The sequence below is a fragment of the Pinus tabuliformis genome, chromosome J (assembly GCF_031772625.1).
Source record: "Pinus tabuliformis cultivar Carrire ecotype Pingquan chromosome J, CPIR1, whole genome shotgun sequence".
NCBI classification, from domain to species: Eukaryota; Viridiplantae; Streptophyta; class Pinopsida; order Pinales; family Pinaceae; genus Pinus; species Pinus tabuliformis.
In genome coordinates this window covers 616,292,365-616,314,753 of record NC_142295.1, presented here as the reverse complement: position 1 = coordinate 616,314,753, position 22,389 = coordinate 616,292,365, and the positions used below count along the sequence as shown (strand labels likewise).

Sequence of the window (22,389 nt, the reverse complement as noted above, 5' to 3'; positions counted from 1 at the left end):
AGCATCCTAGGAACGAATGTCCATTGTACTCCATAGAAGTGTGTTTTGTCTGTGAAGAATACCATCCTACAGATCAGTTCCCTTCCTTACCCAGATTCAAAGCTGCATATCAGAGAGAAAAAGGAGCCACTGAATCACTCTACTATATGAACCAAAGGAGGCCACATGAACCTAGATCTTACCAGCAGGAACTGCAAGGGACATCCGAGACCTATTATGACCCCTATCAAGCCACTTTCATGCCTTCTTGGGGTCCCCCTACTCATCCTTCCTGGTTCACACCTCCTCCTTGTTCCTTCATAGATCCATATTATGCCCAACCAGCTGCTCATTCGTTTCACTCTTATGCTCAGCCACAGCCTCAGTGGAATGCACCTCATCAGGGGTGGAGGCCCCAATACAACTCTCCTCCCACTTCTTTTCCTCCACCACCTGCTCATCCACAACCATTGCCTCCTGCTCCACCAAGGCAACCCCAAATGCCTACCCAGCCACAACCCCATCCGCATCCATCTCAAATGCACACCTCCACTCAACTACCCATACCACAATTTCCAAAACCATACCATGGAGCAGCTCAACCCAATTGCAAAGCTGAGGCACAACATTTCCGAACAACTGCTCTTGAGCTCAATGATCTTCACCATAGCTCAGGAAGAGTATTACAAAAAAGAGACTATATTGAAAGCATTGAAGGACCACATCAGGCAAAAGAAGATTCAGAAGAGGAAATCAAAGAACCATGGGCTTTACTTGATGAAGAGAAGACATCAGAAGCAGAGATAAAGAAAGATCCTTCATGGTTACCATCAAATCTTCCATGTATTCAAGAGAAAGATCAGCAAAAAGAGGAAGATGAGTAAGTCAGGTTAGAAGGTGACATGAAACATGATCCAGATCAACAAAAGAACCAAGGATATCAAAGCTATATTGAGATATGGTTTCAGACGGTCACTAAGTTGCAGCAGTACTCTCTTCCTCAGCTATGTTTGATCCCTTCAAAGTCACATCATTTTGTCTCTGAAATCTGGATAGTTGTCAAAGCATGCATTTCAAGCCGCCACATCATTTTATCTCTAATCTTGATGTGCACATGGCTCCATTGGAAGTATTCTTATACTTGAAAAGAATTTTGTTTTTTTTTCAAGTAGGGTAGGGTAGAAAAAAAAAAAAGAGAAAAGAAAAAAAGAAAGAAAAAATGAAAAAATGGAAATAAGAGGAAAAATCTAAGGTGAAAACCTCCTCGGAGGCACCTTAGATTGGCTCATTGATTGAAAACCTCCATGAGGCGGTCAATGGGTTGGGAAAAAAGAGAAAAGAGAATAAGATCCCTGGGTGAAAACCTCCCTTGGAGGCGCCCAGGGCAGGCAATTAGGGTGAAAACCTCCATGAGGCGCCCTAGTTGTTTTTCAAAAAAAAAGAGAAAAAAGAAAAAGAAAAATAAATCTAATTCCCATTGAATAATTTCAGGTTGCAGCAATGACATTGCAGGTCAGGAGGATCACTCAAAACAAAGACAAAGGAGTTTTTGTGCCTTCTAGAGGAGGTTCTATATTTCTACAGGAAACATCCTGTAGAACCTTCAAGCGAGCCAGATTCAATTTTGGAAGGGGATCTAAAGCTTGGAATCCATTGGTTATGCCTGCAAGCATCCATGTTCCCATTCCTCACCCTTTTCCATCATCTTTTCCACCTCATTGTGCTTCTACAGGAAGTTCCTGTAGAAATTGTAGGAAGCTAGAAATGGATTTCAAAAAGGCGGTTTGGCGAACATAGTAGCTTCCTCGAGGGTTCAGAAGTCCTCCTGCAATCTTCAAACTCCTCCTCCATCATTTCCATACCTGCATCACAACCCAAGCTCAGTTTTTCTTTCCATGCAAAAACTTGCAAAATGCTTTGAAGAGAAAATACATAGAACAAAATTTGTTTTTGCCATAACTTGAAAACCATGCATCCATTTGAAAAACCGTTTTACAGAGAGTTGTATAGGGATGATGGAAACATGCTCGAGCAGTTTCAGCCAATTCTGGTGCACGGTTTCCAAGAAATCAGCTTCCATCACCATCAACCATTTTTGCATTTTCTCCATATCCGTGCATCCGTTTCAAAACCTGTTTCATGGGGATATGCATATGAGTGATGGTAACCTACCCAAGTAGTTTCAGCCAATTCTGATGCACGGTTTCCGAGAAATTGATCTCTGAAATCTTCAGCCATTTTCTAATTTTCTCGAAATCTGTGCATCCATTGATCACGATTTTGCTATGGGAGATGCATAATGATGATAGGAACGTGCTCAGCAAGTTTCAGATCGATCCGGTTTACCGTTTGGGAGCAATGGCGAAAACAAGTTCTGATCTTGTGAAAATTCAGCAGCAGCAGCTTGAACGTGTAGATTTGAACGTGGAAACAAATGCCTAGAGCTTAGATCTGGCCAGAGGACACCTGCACAAGAAAAAAACAACCAAAAAATCAGCATCCAAGCCACAAGCAATCACAAAAACAAATGCATGCAGCAAATGAAGGATCTCAGCACTTCACAGCAACCACACACGACTTGCAGGTAAGTGACTAAACTCGTTCCTCTATTTGCATGAATGTAACTCGTAAACAGCATGAGCAATGAGGTGGTTGGGATTAAAAAAAATCGGTGGCCAGCTAACTGGCCACCCTCGTCCAGTTCGAACAGCGCTCGGTGGGGGAAATCAACACGTGTGCTCAGCCATCTCAAGAAGAAAATTGAAAACAGGTAGTGGTGGTTGTTTAAAATCCAACGTAATTGATGGAAGTGAATACAGGCAGAGAACTACAGTTCATAATTACACTACAGTGGGGACCAATGGTTTGCATGGGGCCAACGTGCACTTAGCTAGGTCACCCTCCATCAGTGGAAGCCTCCATAAACAGCCAATCGAACTCATCCTTGAAATGCTCTCACCATTCGCTGATTAATTTGCATTTGCAACATTCTTAGCTGAGATTGCAGTTCAAGTCTGCCTGGCCGGCATGAATATCATTACCAGAATTGCTCTGGACGAAGGAACGAGTCATTTTGTTTTCGTAGCTTACACCCTGGCTGTTGCTACAATAGTTATTTCTCCTTTTGTTTTTTTCTTGAAAGAAACCAACGCCCTGCAAAGACCTGTGCCATCTTCTGGCAGATCTTTGTGCTTGCACTGGCTGGGTAAGACCACTCTATTTCAGAATTTCTACTTTGCTGGCCTAGATTACACCTCCGCTACATTTGCTTCTACAACGTCAAACCTGGTTCCTGTTGTCACGTTTGGGATGGCCACAGCTTTTAGACTGGAGAAAGTTGATATCAGGAGTAAATATGGCCAAGCCAAAGTTGTAGGAACCATTATATGTGTGGGTGGTGCAATGATTATGACCTTCTACAAGGGCCCTGTTCTCATTAGGCTCAATAGGGTTCTTCATAACACATGGCTGCTTGGAGCACCGATGCTGTTTGCCGGCTGTTTATTTTGGTCTGGATGGCTTACCTTTCAGGCTCCAGTTGTTAAGAAATATCCAGCAGAAATTTCATTAACAGCTCTCGCGATGCTGCAAGGAACTCTACAGTGCACTGTGGTGGCTTTAATTTTTGAGCCAAAGGCCTCTGCTTGGAGGCTAAAGTGGGACATTCAGCTTCTCAGCAGCATACACTCTGTGAGCACCGCATCTTCGTTTTAATAATGTGCACAAATTCTTAACATCGTCATTGATCATATTGGCCCATAATATGCAGGGAGTATTATGCTTTGCATTTGCCTTCTTTGAACAGACTTACTGTATCCGTCTGAAGGGACCTGCCTTTGCTGCAATGTTCAATCCAACTTCAACCATAATTGTTGCAGTGTTGGAACAGCTAATCCTTCATGTGAAATATTATCTGGGAAGTCTGCTGGGGAGAAATTCTAGTAATAGCAGGACTGTATATTGTACTATGGGGCAAGGCAAATGATGACAAGTTGGTGACAAGCCCAGAAAAGCACAACCCTGCAGATGTATCCAACGACATCAGTGATTGGAACATTGGCATTAAACCAAGCTACCAAAACAGAGGGGGACAAAACCACACTAACACCAAGGGAGAAAAGACTACAGAGTAGAATGGAAAGGACTGAAAAATTCCACGTCAGTGAGGGCACCTCTAAGGTAGCCACAGCCAAGCTGAAAGGAAAATCACCCACAGCCAAGCAGGATACAGTGGTGCTGTCTATTTCTACAGGAAGCCAGAACTCAGCTACAGGAATTTCTACAGGAAGTTCTGTATTTTTACCAGAAACATCCTGTAGAAGCCTTTGGGTAGGCTAGAATCAATTATGGAGAGGGATTTGAAGCTTGAAGACTGTTGAGGAGACATGCAACCACTCTTTTCTTCCATCCTCCACTGGTTTCATCTCCTTTCGCCACCATTGCTGCCATCAGATTGAAAATACTTGCACAATCATACCAAAGCAAAGAATTCTTTACGAAAAGGAGCAAGTAGTGGGAAGAAGCAAAGAAGCATGGTTTCATGACAGAGAAGAGGACATCACTTCAGAAGCTTGGCATGACAGGGAGGCCACCAGGGCCATCAAAGATGAGGAGATAGATTGGTTGCTCAGAGGATGAGCAACACTTTCAGTAGGGGGGTGATGATGAGCCCCAAAAATGGATAATTATTTGGGCTCATTCAACCTCCTAATTCGACTTAATCCACCATTCTCATTAGTTTATTGCATGTTTTTTATTATATTTATGCTAATAGAGTGAATTGGGTTAGTCATTATGCCAACAAGTCTAATGGGTGCTTTGTGTAGCCTTTTTGGTCAATTTGGAGACAAAATTGAAGGTCTTAATGAGCACTTGGCAGCCAAATTCGTGGGAGAACAAGGGAGAGGATTTGTAGGAAGGTGTCCCCTTCATTTATGGGCCCTTACCTCGAATTCTCCACCATCAGCTCGGAGTTCAAGGGCCACCAAATCAATTAGCACAAGCGCAGCCAAGCAAGTCAAGTAGGACTGTTGTTAACTACAAGTTTTGGGCAGCCGAGTCCCTAAAGTTTAGGAGGACTGTTGGGGTCCTCAATTTGTATAAATAAGAAGGCTTAGGGCCTCATTTTGGTTAGCTAGTGGTTAGTCATTTTGTAGCTGGTAGTTAGTCATTTCATAGTCTTGTTGTAGTCATTTTGTAGTTCAATTTTTAGGCAATAGATTAGTTTTGCTGTCAGCTCATTTTCAAGTTCTCCTTGTGGACAGTTTTGATGTAACTCTTCATTTCTTGATCAATAAAGATGAATCCAGCTTTGCACCAGCTCTAAATCTCGCTTATGAGGCTGTAGCTCTTGGGGTTGGGCCCATCTCAAGCGCCCAGTACCTCCTTTGTTTACTTTCATGTGTCTTTGCTGCATTCTTAGAGTAAAATATGCTATTTAGATTTAAAACTTGTTGTGTTATTTAGGTTGATTTTGATGATTAAAGTAGATTTTCATGTTCAGATTGATTTGGATAGAATAATAACATAAAGGATCCTTGGAAAAAGGGGCTCAAGCAGCTCTGATCTTACCTCTCCCTCAGTGGGATCGTGAGTTGGGACAAAGGTGACCTTGCTGCCCACAAAAACGTTGTTTTGCTTCACCATGCAAGTATTAGTGTTGGATTCTTAGTTGTCAAACTTGATATCAGTTTTGAATGCATGCTTAGGGTTATGATTGCTTAGTTGCATAGTTAGTTCATCTGATTTTGTGCAAATAAACTTCTGTTCCATTTCTTTTGCTATTATCTAGGTCAGATTAGGTCAAGGTAATTAGGTTCTTTATTTTCCAAGTCTTCTTTTGTTAAATTAGAAAAATAACTTGCAGAGCATCTGTTATCCTTCTCTATCTACCTATAATCCATCAGATAATATGCTCCAACCCTTAGTCCATGATTCGTACCCTTCATTTGCCATACTTTCCCCACCTTGCCCTAATTCCTACATTCTTGTGCATCATCGCTTCCTCCATCCTTGAACAAATCCAATCGCTCCTTAGCCTCATCCACCAAGTCCTAGACCTCTTCACACCCCTATTTCACCTCCATACTCATTCCTCCATCTTTTTCCCTCCATCCATGCTCCAAAATCCCATTTCGAAACATCCTGTATAAGAATTACAGAACATCCTGTAGAAATCCTGAACATCCTGTAGAACCCCTGCAGACTTCCTGTAGAAGCTCATAAACACAGTTTCTTGGCAGCCAAACTTTGTGAGACTCTCTAGAAGGGTGTTAGGGACCCCTTAGACCCTCTCTGAACCTTCCCAACCTTTCCCAAGCATTTCTCCTCCTTGATCCACCTCTGCACAGTAAAAAATAGTTAGGAGCACATGCACGATAATTCCAACAACTTAAACAAAAATACAAAAAGATGTTTTCTTCAGATAGAGGTAGTCTAGACACATGTATTTTACCTTCATAGAAGTAATGGAATCTCTTTTAGTAGTTTGCATGCTCTCCTTTGCGTCAGTAGGACTAGCTGGTAGAATTAGGGTTTGCTAGGGTTTGCGTTTCTTTTTGGCTTTCAGTTTCTTTTTGCGATTAGATTAGCTTCCTTCGAGTTAGCTTTCATCCATCAATTAAAAAGCTTCTTCTAAGAGCTCATAGAAGTTGGCTTAAGCTCCTAGTGGACTTGTGCCAGCTGACCAAGTGACAGCTGCGGCAAGAGCTAGTACTTGTGCATACAGCACCGTCGCTTCCAAGTTTGTTACGAACTACCGGGTTGATAAAATTAAAGAAGGGAGTTCCAGGAGTTGTAGCATTATTGCTACAATACTGGGGCTCACCACATGGCACAGTCTTGAAGAAAAAATCCTTCATTCTTACCTCTTCCCTTAAAGTGCATGGTGCAGTCATGAAGCACAAATCCTTCTTCCTTCTCCCTTCACCTATGTACTTTGTGCTCAAGCCTTTCTTAGACCCTTCATCTTCAATGCATGGCACAATACAAAAGGTTAAAGGAGGCCTCATTTGAGGCCTTTACTAGTCAAACTATGCTTTCAAATCTCCTATTCTTTCCTTCTATGGTGCATTGTTAATCTTTAATTAACAAGACTTACCACCTTGTCCCTTCGGCTTCCCCACTTCCCTAGACCAAGGAGAGCTCCAATTTTATAGTGCTTGGAATAGTAAAAATGAATAGTGGATCCTTCCCAAGCTACTGATGGGTTTGACCGCACCCTACTAATCAATCCGTCTCCTTTCAACCTTTCCACAAGCTTATCACGAGTTGATCATTCCATGAACTAGATAACAAGGAGAAAGCATAAAGAAACACCTATGGAGAAGAATAGCAAAACAGTCCTATCATGAAGACATGAAGAAAATCATGGAACGAGATAAAAATAATACATTTCATGATGATTCATAGGATTTAGATATTGATCAAGGACCCTTTGGAGGGTGAATGAGAAGAAAAAAGTGGATCCTTCATGAATATGAAGCATAGATCATATCTACCATCAAAAATGCAAGATGAAGCAACAAGGAAGACAACTTGACATTGACAACTCGTCATGAATTCCATGTCATCATTGTCAAGCTGTAACTTGTACAATTGTCATCATAATAGTCAATGTGTGTCCATGTGTCATGCCACATCATCATGTGGAATGTAACGATGTATTCTCAAGAAAAAAACAAAATGCAATGTGTGGAAATCCAAGAGTCATAAGTTGAATATGATAATTCACTTGGTCATATAAGGACAAAATCTCTTTAAGAGAAGTCCAAAAGTCACATAGAGAAGTCCAAATGTCATTTAGGAGTTCAATAGTTGTATAGAAATCAAAAGGAAATAATAGAAGTCAAAGAGTCATGAGGGTAATTCAAGAGTCAATAGGAGATGAAAGGTCATTCCTATTGTTATAAAACAAACCTCATAATTCAATAAAAGGGATTTTTGGAGGCTTAAGCTTTGGAGAGCTAGTATTGGCTTCTCTATTTAGCATATGAGAGAATAACTATTCTTTAGAGAAGCAAGAAGTGACTTAATGTTGCACTACTAGAACTAGTGCTTCATCATTGCAACTATGTACTTGGATCTTTCACATAATTAAAATTCAATGAGCCAACACATTTTCATGCATGTGTCACAAATTCTTTAGGACTATTCTTGGGATGTTTATGGTATATGTTTGTTCATAAGTAGAGAAATTGAACTATTTTGGAGGCTTTGGTACTCATATTGTTGAATGTGTGTTGTATTCTCTTTAACAATCATTATGTTAACTATTTTTCTAATGAATATTTTCATGCTCTCATGTGTCTCTCTTAGGTTAATACTATTTCCTTTCAGATATCTCATGTTACACATTACAATTAGTGTTTCACAATGTCAACTTACTTGCTTGTTCACCTATATAACCTCTTATGTTATCTATTGAAACCAAGACGCACCTTAGTGTTATGGTGGTTGGGTCAATACTCTGGATGGGGCTCCTAATCCAAATGGCGTGAGGTCTAATTGGGACTTCACATTGTGGAGACCCCCTGTATGTTGGTGGTATCTAGTACCGTCAACAAAACCTATCACTTATCAATGTCTTTCCTATACCCCCATATGATGTTCCTTCTACTTACATGGATCTCGTGCACATGATCTCTTTCATCACTAGTGGATCCCATAAATCATTTGATCCTTGGGTGGTGCCTTCTCCTTTGGAACTAGATATAAATGGAGAGCATATGCATCTAAGTTTGATGCATATTGCTTACTAAATAATCCAGTTGGCATCTGATACTTTTGAGTCAAGCGACGCCTATGGTGAATAATTAGATGATTATCCTTTGCCCATTTGGGTTGTTAACTATATAGTATCTCATAACTTTCTTAACTTCAGTAGTCCTATTGATGAATCAATCATGGATGTCATGTCAATTCCTAATTTTCTTTGGGGAGATCTACATCATCACTCATCTTTCATCGCTAGGATGGATATGTTGGATGTGTCACCTAAAATCCTAGCTTCCTCTAGCCTTGATGAGTGGTCCTAGTCACCAATCATGCTGAATGATGTTTTCTTAGAGGGGAACTTGGTGAAAATTTTAGAGACTATACCCATTAACATTAATAAGAAATTTACACTACTCCTTTCAAGGAATTCCATGATTTTTTTTGCTTGGTTTTTTGAATAAATGCTTGGGATTAACCCTTGGATTATTAAACAAAAAATTAAGATGTAAGAAAAAGATAAGCCAATTAGGAAATAGCTCAGTCTAGTGAAACCTAATAAAGAAACCACTATCAAATAAGAGGTTCAAAAGCTATTATATGTTGTTTTTATCTATCTAGTACCCCTAAATGAATGGGTTTACTATAATGTTTTGGTTACTAAGAAACAACAGAAAATTAGGGTTTGTGTTAATTATAGGGCCCTAAATTTGACATGTCTAAAGGATAACTATTCATCCCCTTTCATCGATCAAATTCTTGATACTTGAGCTAGGAATGTTATCTATTTATTTATGGATGGTTTTTTTAGCTAAATCAAATACAAATCAAACTAGAGGATCAACACAAAAACACCTTCATTTGATCATGGAGAACATTTTCTTATTGTAAGTTTCCTTTTGGCCATAAAAATGATGGGATCACTTTCCAGCATGCCATGTCCTATGCTTTTCACAACATCAAACACATAATTTAGGTTTATCTACATAACATTACTACTTGGTCCCTTTGGTATGAGGGTCATCTAACCCATCCTAGGGAATTATTTCTATGGTGATGATATTATAAGATTCATTTGAACCTCTACATTTGTGTATTTTGTGTAGTGTTGCAGTTTTTTTGGAGCACAATTGTACCAAAAGACACCCCCTTAGTAGTGGATTGTTACCTGGTGCCAAAATGTTGAGGTATAAAAGGTGTCTTTTTAACTCCTAATTATCTTCACATTAGTTATCAATCCAGGCAAGATTTTCTATTTCAAGAATGTACACAGTGGTTTTGGATTATTTTCAAGTCTTTTCTTCTTAGTCATACACACAACTCAAATATTTATTTCCACCCTAAGTTCTTAACAATTCTGCTGGAAAGCGGGCGGGGGAACAGGGCTTTTTCATGCTCCATACGCATGTTCTTACCTTCCATTTTTAATACGCAATTCTCTCCTAATAGGCACCCATCAGATGCACACTACTCCTTAGAAATGGCTACACTCTCCCCGGCAACGGCGCCAAAATCTTGAGGTATTATCAGGTGTCTTTTTAACTCCTAATTATCTTCACATTAGTTATCAATCCGGGCAAGATTTTCTATTTCAAGAGTGCACACAGTGTGTGGCGTCTATTTACTCAAGAGTAATGTTTCTAAACTGTAGTACAGTGTTTTCAAATACAAGAGTAAATGGATGCTTTAAATAAAACTCACTTGCAATTAAAAGAAACTCAATGCTTTGAAACTAAATAATTTATTCGACAAAGTAACATCAATTATCACTCAAGGATATAGTAGCAATAACTCATTCCTTTTTTAACTTATGTAAACTAAATCAAGCATAAATAAGATCCTCAATCTAAGAGCTTTGACAGCAATAGCCAATGTTCTTTACAGTTGTTGATCTCACACACAACACACTAAATAACCAATTGGAAATGGCAATGAATTAAATCAATAAAGCTATTGCAACTGATGGAAATGAGATAGTTATGCTAACTATAAGAATGCTAAAAGGAAAAACTAAATGATTGCCAAAAGTAAATGAGCAAAAATGCTATATAATAGAAATGAACAGAAAAACTTATGTAACTGCAATAGACAGCAAAGCTAAGCTACTGAAATGAATAGCGAAGCTCTTTAATTAAAATGAACAGCATAACAATATACTTGCAGAAAGCAGTGATCTTGTTATGAGGGAAATGAACAGCAACACAATTCAATTACAACGTATAAAATAGAGCAATTCATTAAGTCTAGAAATATGAAACAGTAAAGCGATGCAACTACAATAGATAGAAATAAGACCAAACCATCACACGGCAGAAATCGTAAAGGAACGATACAAGAACAACAAGTGAATCCACCAGGGCCAGGCCCTTAGCCGCTAGTGAACACCATCGGATTACTTCAGTATGAAAGAAGGAACAACAACTGTATTATATATTAATCATATGAAAAATGGTTACAGCTAGTTCGTAATCTATTTCAACAATGAAAGTTGATGATCAAAGTAAAAATACAAAAGTAATTTCTGAATAATCTCTCCCTATTCTTTACAATTGCTACCCCTTTTATAATGGCCAGGTGGATAAAATAGTAACAACGATCCCTCATGATCAAGAGATCCTAAGAGATCTGCTCAATGTTCCATCTTCAATTAGCTCTTTGTCTTTTGCACTGATGTTGTGATCTTCCTTGTTCTTATCCGTAACTACGCGCTCCATCCTTGGCTTGCTGCATGTACGCTGTTTCCTGGCTAGGGAACAACAGTTTTTCCATTTTGTCATTTTCCTGCATGAAGAGTGATGATAATTAGCTAAATCGTGATGATAGATAATTTCCTTATTTTTACCATAATCCCTTGATATATTAACACTTTAGGGTGTAGGAGGGATATAACTAAGGAAAAGGATAATAAAATAAATAATATATGCATACCTTTTCCATGACTCAACACAAAGGATCACAGTCAAAATTGGTGTTGTTAGTGGATAGACTTAAATAAACAAAACATTGTAAATAATGGATACAATGAATACAAAAACATAAACTTAAACAAAGAGGTGCATGAACATAAGAATGCTCAAATGGAGAAAACACATCAATAATATATGGAAAAATATCCCTTTATTGATTTCTAGTGGTAGAGGTTGAATACAATCAGAATACTAGAACACTTGAAGGGAATTCCTTGAACTAGGGAGCTCAGTAATCCTCAACAAGGATGTTTCTTTGCCTTAACCTCTTTGCAAGTTTCTCCTCTCTCTCAAAGAAGTATGAAGACTCTCAAAAGGGTGGATTGTTCTCCACTCATTAAGATGTTGGGTTGCTTAGAAGCAATTTGGAAAACACGCTAGTTCTCTTCACTTGGTTCAACAATGAAATGGTTGTTTGCTTACAAGAAATTTGGCCAGCATAAAAATATCTCTTATTTTAGCTCTCCCATGACCTATTTATATAGAGTTTTTTTAATCCCTCTTCCCTCTCTTGGTACATGTCTCATAAAGACACCTGAGTAGGACAAGAGGATTCTATTGAGGGCTACACTTCTCCAAGGTGACTTGAATTTGGATGTACTAGGCTGACCTCGTATGAATAAATCAGCTCCAAGTGTGTGGAGTGGTCCTGGACTGTTGAGTCACCTTTTCTGCAGTCGCGCGGCTTTTTTGATGATATGTTATGTGCGTGCATTTATTGAAGAAATATACATGTGACCTTAATTGATTTCCTTTATAAAATCTGGACCTTAGGAGAACCTTTGATTTTTTGAATCTTTATAATGTATTTGGCTGGAAAAATGTCCATGTGTGCATTTTGTCAGATACTTTTAATGCCTTATGGATTGTACTAGCAGGTGTACAATTTTTCGGTGTTAACAGTTTCCCCCTAATGTATGAGGTTAGGAGAAGATGTATAGCTGAAATACATCATGTTTTCATTTTCTTTGGAGAGTCTGATTATCTTTTCGAGAGAGAGGATAGCTTGTTTCAGAGATGAGTAGAGAAAAATCCTTGACTGAGTATAAATGATACCCATGCTCTGGTGGAAAAAAATTCAATAATGGTGTGTTTTATATGAGGTAGGCATGTCCCATGCTCATTATGATGGCTAATCAGAACTGATTACAATTGGACAACGATTGATTTTTGTCTAATCAAATTTTTGGTTTTTGACCTGCTGATAGCTGATGATGAAAATTGTTGATGCCCTCAGGGGCGCATTCTGGTCAAATAGGAAAAATCTTATTTTCCTATGAATATCTTGGTGAAGCACTTTGGATGGGTACTATGGTATGCATAGATATTTTGCAATAGGTACCTCACCCTCATCATAATATAAGAATTGTTGAATGAGGTGATTAATGAATAGGGGGTCTTCGACTATGTGAGCGAGTTGTAACAGTAGCTAAGTACGACACCACCTTCACATGAATGTTTTGAGTTGATGTCGAATTTCAATGGAAATGATGACATCACTAGGAAATAATGGTTCCCAATGTGACATCCTATTAAGGGATGGAGTATCCAATGTACTACCTCTTTCCTAGAATGCATTTGTTGAAATCTACAGGAAAGGGGTCTCATTTGCCTGACGTGGTGAGTCAAGAAATAGATATGAACATATTGTAATAACATGGGCCAAATAGTCATGATAGTGAGGGCTATCAATATTGGAGGATATGGATAGCTCTTCTGAGGTCAGAGCTCAGGATGCAAATAGCGGCAGTCAAAACATGTTTTCTGATGATCCCTGAGTCGGTAGGATTTTCCAGGATGCGTGTAAGTGACTTTTTATGGACATGAAAAATAGGGGTGGTTTACTGATGAGTTGTGACCAAAGGTGATTAGAGACTGTACGCGGCTGAGGGCCCTGGATTGTAAAAATCAAATAAGGATGGGAGGTTTTTATTTTTATTTTTGTTGACAAAAACTTTGTACACTTTCCAAAAGAATAGGGTTTGGTTTCGATGTACAACCACAGAGATGGGTGCCCCATGATGATAGTAACCTATGCGAATATGTAATGTATTTTTTGAGGGTGGGGGGCCCATTGGTTGGTCTCTGTGTTAGGTGGGTGGGTAGGGTGGTACAAATGGGCTATGTGATGCAGATGAATAATATGCCAAATGTAGGATGTGGATGTGCATCCATTAGTATTTGTACGGGGGTCCCAGGAGGATGGGGTGAATGCGTAAATGAATGTAGCATAATGAGGCTAAACTTTCAAATATGTATGTGAGATGGCTCCCAGGCCAGAGTGAGTGGTCATGGCTCCTTTGTGTGAAGAAGGATCGACAATGATGAAGGGAGCCATGGGGGGGGGTTTCTATCGACCGATGTGAATTCTTATCATGTACAAGTGTGAGATGGTGATAAACATGGTCAAGATGTTGGACCTTATGGCACATTTTGGAGAAATGATGTTAGGATATGCAAAGCTTTTTAGGGGGAAGCCTATCATGATGATTGGAAAATGATACTTGCTCTTTTTCACTTGTCGAGGTTCTAGTTGAATCTAACCATGTGTGATATTCTTGCAATGGATACAACCAAAACCAGAAGTGAAAGCATCGTTCAAGACATAAATATGTAATGAATGTTATTGATTTAGAGAGTTTGAGAAGCACTTGACATGTGCAGTAGGTATAAAAAATGACTTTTGGTGTTTACAGGAACAAAGGGTTCCATGATGAAGATGTTGTGGAAATGATCCTCACGTCTCTTTCGGTTTTTTCATTGGAGATCCCAGGATTTTGCAATGTAGCCCCAAAGATGGCAAAAAGGGTGATAGATAGGGCTATGGGCCCAAATATCAATCATTTTCAATGTTGAGCTATAGAGGTCAGAGAGCTTTCATGAATCGTTTCTTGTTGTTGCGTTCAGTGTGTGTACCCGGGATTCTCTCTGTTAGAGACAAGTAGGACCCTGAGTTGATACCTTTTAAATTTTCAGTCTGGTAGATTAGGTAGGTCATACAGGGCCCCCCTGTACAGCTATTTATATTCCATTTTGAGGCCTGTGTGGGTGACTCTGCATGAGCCACACAGTCTTCGTGCATAACTAAATTTATGCGTGAAGACCCCGCATATCAAGAATACTTAGATAAGTGTTGCACGTGTTTGAGTTAAAATTTTGTGTGACGAGACCTGTCAGGGATTTGTCGCATCTTTCTAAAGCGAATGCACGTGGGTGTGCACCTATATGGGATACAGGTGCACACTATGCATTGTTCTGAAGAACAGGTGTGCGCACCGTGTGCCTGTTTAGGAAACATTTGCACAGTGGGGAAAAACGGGCTTTTTCACACATTTTGGTTTTTTGAGGACGTGAGGATTTCTCATTTCTAATTTATGGCATCGTTGATGGAAGGATGATCTGGAGAGAATGAGATTGGACTCCTCTCCAGAATGTTGTGATGCAATATGTTGGTGTGATGCAACAGCTCGTGTAGTGAGGGTTACCAAAGTTTCTTCAAAACCCATTGATGAGGTCGCAAGATAGCTTCCTGCGATATTTGGTTAGTTGTTGAGATGTGGACTAGTTGATGGTTATCCATAATACATACCTCCCTATCCTAGTGGAGGTTGACATCTATTTTGTTAATGGCTGAATGAAGCAAGGGGAGGTGCTTCCTTATACCCTTCCAGGAGGTGATGCTGACATGCAGCACTACAGTCCAGACCCTATTTAAGATGGCTACATGAAGATCACAGCAGTGGAGGATCTAGCCGAGCAAGCAACATTGGCTATGATTGTTAGACTTGTGGGGTCAGCATCCCCAAACCAGTGCTTGAGATTTCACATCTCAGTTTTGTAGCAACTCCAAGTGGGAGCATTTTTTGACTAAGCCGACTCGTGCAAGAGGGGATAGTGTCGCAGCTTGCCCATGTTCAGTGATTGTTTCTAAGGAGTTTTGGTTACAGGAGTGTGATTTGTAGCATAATATATGAGAGGGTGGTTATGCTTTGGCTTGTTCTTGCAGTGTCGACTGGGCCTCCTCAGGAGCCTCGCATGCGTCTTTAGGGACGGGAAATCCCTCGGGAGGGCAGAGGAGAGGTGGTTCAATATTGGACTGATGTGGTACATCATTGGTTCGATTCGAACCCCCAACTAATATTGGACTACCCATACCATGGGGTTGACTTCCAAGGAGATCCATAGATGGGGCTCCCTCCAAGTGCCACCTGCGGTCGATTAGGTATATGATTGTTATTTTTGCATTTGTATACATATGTTTTTTTTCATGTGTTTATGATTTAAAAAGATATTGACACTAAGCTTTGTTTACTTGCAGATGTGGGGTTGCGAGGGCGTCCACTGGCCTTCCTAGTTAGCCATCGCCCGAGACACATGGGACTTGAGGGGGACACACCTATTCCTCAAAGACCCTAGGTACCAAGGCCACCGATTGCTCCTCGAGAGCAATAGGGACAGCGATGAAGGATGGAGATTGGAGAGCCCTCCGGAGAGGGGCCTATGGTTACAGATAGCCTGGTCGCGCAGGCTGACGAGGCTAAGGCATGACGAGATGTTGCATAAGTGGAGTTATAGTGGTACTGTGACTCTTGGAGACGAGTGGAGATCTTGATTGGAGGTTTTCCCCTTGAGGGATGGGCTGACCTTCCATAGGTTGTGGTTGAGATGATGATGTCCCAGGACCGGGAGCATCAAATGACTTTGTGTCGTATTTCTATGGCATCGGCTATAAGTGTCCTATTTTGGCTCCTAATGCTCAGATGGCGCCACCAGGGCCTTAGGGAGGTTGGTTATTTACTTTTTTTTTGGGTTGAGATGATGTATGTACCAGGGCAAGCACCCATTTATGAGGATGCTCCCCTGTATTTTTTTATGACTTATCCTTCTTGGTCTTGGGCCAATGATTTTTGTACCTATATATATATATATATATATATATATATATTTTAAGTGAGGTAAGTACTTCTAATGCTCCTAGTGCTCCCGATGGAAGTACAGCTAATAACTAGGGTGGAGGATCTTCCTTCTTCTCAATAATCCATCTCCTTCCTTTCAGTCTTTTGTCTCCTTCCACAAGGTCTACCGGGTCTTCTGTCCCCCAATAATCCATCTCCTTCCTGCTAGTGCTCCCTACTGTATATGCAAGGCATTCTTTGGTGGCTCTCATGATTTGATATGTGCATCCATACTTCTTGTTGTATTTATGCTTTTGTGTTTATAGATGTATCTTGTGCTTGATGTTTTTACATAACTTTATGGTTATATATGTGTGATGCATGCCAGTATAGGATTTTATTAGCGATGCGATCAACTATATGATTTTGATCTCTGGGTATATGTGTAAATGTGATTTGATCACAATGTCTAGCTAATCACTGTGTATGCAAATACTTGCGAAAAAGGCATGAATTATAGACTTGGAACATCCTATTTAACTGTGACACTATGAGTTGGGAATCAAGGAATACATGCAGGTGACAAATGCCTAAGTGATGACCATCAGCCAGGAGGGCTATGACGGAATCATATTCTGCTTGATTATTGGTGGTTGACCTGATACATAGCCCATTGAAGATACAAGGTGCTCGGTCAGGAGAGTATATGTCCCATGCTACAGCAGCGAGTTTTTGTGACCATCGAGATGCACCGTTAGCGAACCTGTGGTGATAAGCTGGCAAAAGATCCATTTGTTTACATGAGAGGAGAGAGTGATTTCTAGAATAAATCTATGATAATATGATCATCATAAACAATAAGTCATTGTACATACATGCTTACTCTAACATTTTATGGGTGAAATTTTTTGAGGTAGAGACCATTGACAGGGTTTTTTAGGCAAGTCCCATCAAGCTCTGATAGTATGTATGCCCCCTTTCAAAGGCAATGTTTGATGATGTATGGGCCCTTCCAAAGGGTTTCGAACTTCTGTCGTACCATGCACATGGTCTCTTTGAACTGGTTTAGTGCTAACTATAGGTTTTAACCCCGTATAGAAATTACTTTCATACGAATTCTAAAACAGAGAAAATAAATAATGCGAGAGCAGAACACATAAAACACATATGCACAGATTTTCCCTTAGATCCCAAAACCGGAACTACCAGATTGATTTTTCATTATGTTCCTTTCAATGTTATAATACATATTTATACCAGTGTTGTTAAAATCGCGATAAAATCGCGATTTTATCGTAAAAGCGCGATTTTTTCATTTAGCCGATTCAAATCGCGATTTTTATACATAAAAATCGCCACTTTTTTTTATAACGATTTTTATCGAAAAAATCGCGATTTTTTATGTTAAAATCGCCAGAGGCGCGGGCAGCGGGCGTTTTATATAGAAAATCGATTTTTCTTTTATTTCATTCAGCAGTCCGCGCGGAGGAGGAGGAGAAGAAGTGATGGAGAGGGTTGCCGTCGGATTTGGGAGCGAATCCAAGCGATTTTAGGAGGAATCCAAGCCAAGATCACCAATTTGTCCATAAACCAGGTATGTAGATTAATTTTTTTTTGTTTTGGTTCTATAAAAACTTTGTTTTTCATTGTTTTTAAAGAATTTTTGGAAATTTTTCATTGATTTGGGATGGGTTATTTGTTATGACTATGAGAACCAATTTTTTATTTTTATTTTCTCATTTTCTTTAAACATTGTTTATTTTTTTTTATTTTTCATTGTTTTTTGGCATTTGGTTGGGTAACTTGGGTTTAGAAATTGGGATTTTGGAAATAATTAGCTTGTAATTTTGCAAATGCTAAATTGTAATTTGTATTTACTATTATCATTTATGTAATCCTAAATTCCTATTTCCTAATCCTTATTTTTCCATAGGTTTGCAAATTCAAAATTCAAAAACAAACATGCCAAGGAAATTGGATCCTTTCTGGGAATATGGTGACCCTAAAACTCCGAATGATAGACAAAACTTGTATTGCAAGTTGTGTGGAAAGGAAATATTCGGGGGGGTGTACAGGTTGAAGTTCCACCTTGCACAAATCCCTGGACGTGATGTGGGGCCCTGTCTAAAGACAAATGCTGAAATTATCCAAAAAGCCATGAGAGCATTGGGAGAATTAGAGCACACTAGAGACGCCAAAGAAGAACTCAAAAGGCAACTAAAAAGGTCAGCTGAAGGAAGTGGGCCAAGTGGCACAGGTTCTACTGCAGCGTCAGTCAATCCGGTAGCTGCATCATCATATTTTGTTCCTCGAACCACACCTGGTTCACAACCAACTATTGGTTCAATGCTAAAAAGAACTGAAAAAGAAAAAGCTGACAAGTTGATGACAAAATTTCTCCTCTGGAGTGATATTCCTTTCAGCATTATAAGGAATAATCCATTTTTCCAACCTACTGTTGATGCTATTGCCAGTGTTGGCCCGGGGTACAAACTCCCTTCTCTTCATGATTTCAGAGGCCGGCTTCTTCAAGATGAAAAGCGTGACTGCACCCAAAGATTGGAGGATTTTAGGGCATCATGGGCACAAACAGGATGCACTGTTATGTCAGATGGTTGGACTGACCAAAAGGGGAGAACCCTTATAAACTTCTTGGTTAGTTGTCCCTTGGGGACTATGTTTATCAAATCTGTTGATGCAACTCATCAAATCAAAGATGCAAGAACTTTATGTGATTTGCTGGATGTGTTTATTTTGGAGGTGGGTGCAGAAAATGTTGTCCAAGTCATAACGGACAATGCTGCAAATTATGTTGTTGCTGGTAGAATGCTTATGGACAGGCATCCTGCTTTATTTTGGACACCTTGTGCTGCCCATTGTATTGATTTGATGTTAGAGGACATTGGGAAAATTCCCTTTGTCAAAGAGGTTGTTGACTCATCAAAAAGCATCACAAAATTTATTTACAATCACACATCTGTGCTTAGCTTGATGAGAAAATGCACCAACAACAAAGAGTTGGTGCGCCCCGCCATTACACGGTTTGCGACGAGTTTCATATCTCTTCAATCCCTCTTGAATTCTATGTGGGATTTGAAGAGAATGTTTCTTTCAGAGGAGTGGCGTGCTTCGTCAATGAGCCGCAAACCAGAAGGAGAGGTCGTCTGCAGAGTAGTTTCATACCAGGAGGACTTCTGGGCGGGAGTGCAGGAGGTGTGCGCTGTTACAGAACCTTTGGTAAAGGTTCTTCGGTTGGTTGATGGTGAGAAGCCCGCAATGGGCTATTTGTATGAAGCCATGGATAGGGCCAAAGAAGCCATTCGGTCCTACTATGATGACAAGGGAGATGATGGGTTCCAGAGACAACTCCTTCTATGGAACGTCATTGATGAGCGATGGAACAACACACTCCATCGTCCCATTCATGCTGCTGGGCTTTTCCTGAACCCTGCATTTTCTTATGCATGTGGGTTTAATTTTGATGTTGAGGTCATGGAAGGATTATTAACCTGTGTCCAGAAGATGGTGAGATCTTCAGAAGAACGTATGGAGATCTCTAGACAAATTGAGCAATATAAGTTGTCAGGTGGCTTATTTGGCTTTGAGATGGCTGTCATTGATAGGACGGTTAAAATGCCAGGTATTTTTTAGTTTGTAGTATGTACTTTGTTTCAAATTTCATTGTTTCTTCAAATTCCATTTTTTTCTTATGTTTATTTAAAATTTTATTTGTAATTTTGTTGTAGACGCATGGTGGAAGATGTATGGTGGCAGAGTACCCCTTTTGCAAAATCTTGCCATATGCATCCTCAGCCAAACATGCAGCTCCTCGGGATGTGAGCGCAATTGGAGTGTATTTGAAAAAATACACAACAAGAAGCGCAATAGGTTAACACTTAAACATTTAAAATATTGCAAATTTCCAAATAAATTTTTGAATTCATTAAAGTTTTAAACAATATTTTTTTTATAATATTAATTATTAATTTATTATTTCATGAACTTTGTACAGGTTGGAGTCCCATAGACTTAATGACATGGTCTATGTCTACTACAATCTTCGATTGTGGGTGAAACAACTAGAGAAGACACCTGATACGGAAGCCATCTCATTGGATGGGATTGACACCACTACTGAATGGAGGGTTGAGACCGAGAGGCCTCTCATGGATCCCACTGAGGATTGGTTAGTGCAGGATGAGGGGGAGGAGGAGGGGGAGGAGGAGGAGGAGGAGCAGGAGCAGGAGCAGGAGCAGGAGGAGGAGGAGTTGGAGGAGCAGGAGGAGGAGGTGACACCGCCTACCAGGGCTACCCGGGCTACCACTACCACCAGTAGAGGACGTGGTCTCCGTCCACCTTAGCCTCCTGTAGCTGCTACTACTAGTTCTTCAGCTTCTAGAGCACGTCAGACTCCACTGCCATTTCCACCACCACAGGCACCAGCTTCTACATCTAGAGGGAAAGAGAAAGTTGTGCCATTTTCTCGCAAGAGGGGCAGAGGAAATCAATAGGATTAGACTTTCATTTTATTGTATATGACATTATGACATGATGAGATACATTATCATATTTTTTGTTGATATTTTGAGGCTGAGTTGGACTTGGGACTCAGGACTTACTATTCAGGACATGATTCAATGTTATGTGTGATTTTAGCGCTAGAAATGATATTAAACATCTTATATATTAGTTTTTTTATCATATTTATGTGTCAATGTATTTATTTTATGTTGTAGATGGTTTAGATATTAAAAAAATTGAAAAAAATTGAAAAAAAATGAATATTTTTGTGCCAAACGATTTTTTCCCGCTTTTTTCCGATTTTTTTCCCGATTTTAACGATTTTTTTCGCTTTTTTTCCCGGCGCCGATTAAATCCCGATCGCGATGTGTGCAACACTGGTTTATACATGCCAAATCATCCAATACCATGGACCGAAAACCATCGCGTCTAATACCATGGACCGAAAAACCATCGCGTCTAATACCATGGACCGAAAAACCATCACGTCCAAAAAACATGTGCGAAAATCATGCACAAAACCATAGCTGGGTCCATAGGGTCCAAAATAAAAAATTTCCGGGGCGCTACCCCGGACCCCATAAAGTGGGGTTACGGGTGCCCCTCAAACCCCCTATTAACTAAGTGGAAAGAATATAACACAACCCAACATTCTCCCACTTTTTTTTTTCTTTCCACAGGAGGCCACAAGAGAGCTTAGTCATTTTTCCAGCCCTGAAGCGCCCATTGTATCTCTACACCAAGAGGACTTCTTAGAGCTCATATATTTTTCAATGCATCTGCAATATTCTTCAAAGTGTCCACCTTTACCAGCAACACCTTTTTGTCTTCTATCATATCCCTCACAAAGTGATATTGAACATCAATGTGCTTTGTCTTTGAATGATATGCAGGGTTCTTTGCCAAGAAAATTGCACTTTGGTTGTCACAGTCTATCCTTATAGCTTCCTGTACTAACCCCATACTTGAACACAGTATTTGCAACCAAACTGCTTCCTTTCTTGCATGAGTGGCTGCCATGTACTCAGCCTCTGTAGTTGATAGTGCCACTACAGATTGTTTCTTACTCATCCAACTGACTGCTCCTCCAAATAGGTTAAACACATACCCACTTGTAGATATTCTTTGATCCAGATCTCCAGCCCAATCTACATCAACAAAGCCATGAATATCTAACACTCTGTCCAATCCTAGTCTTCCTTGGTAGCACAAACCATAATCACTAGTGCCACGCAAATACCTGAAAACCTGTTTCACTGCTGTCCAATGCTCCTTTCCTGGTTTTGACATAAACCTGCTCAATACTCCCACTACAT

At 39.9% G+C, this 22,389-nt stretch overlaps 1 protein-coding gene across 1 annotated transcript in view; it reads left to right on the top strand.

The window, feature by feature from the left end:
* Positions 1-22,389, top strand: part of LOC149228460 (WAT1-related protein At5g07050-like) — a 53,345-nt gene that overhangs the window by 23,853 nt on the left and 7,103 nt on the right. Inside the window, exons 2-3 of the mRNA XM_089380787.1 lie at positions 2,975-3,669; positions 3,785-3,956. Coding sequence (XP_089236913.1) covers positions 2,975-3,669; positions 3,785-3,956 — 867 coding nt within the window. The remainder of the gene's footprint in view (positions 1-2,974; positions 3,670-3,784; positions 3,957-22,389) is intronic.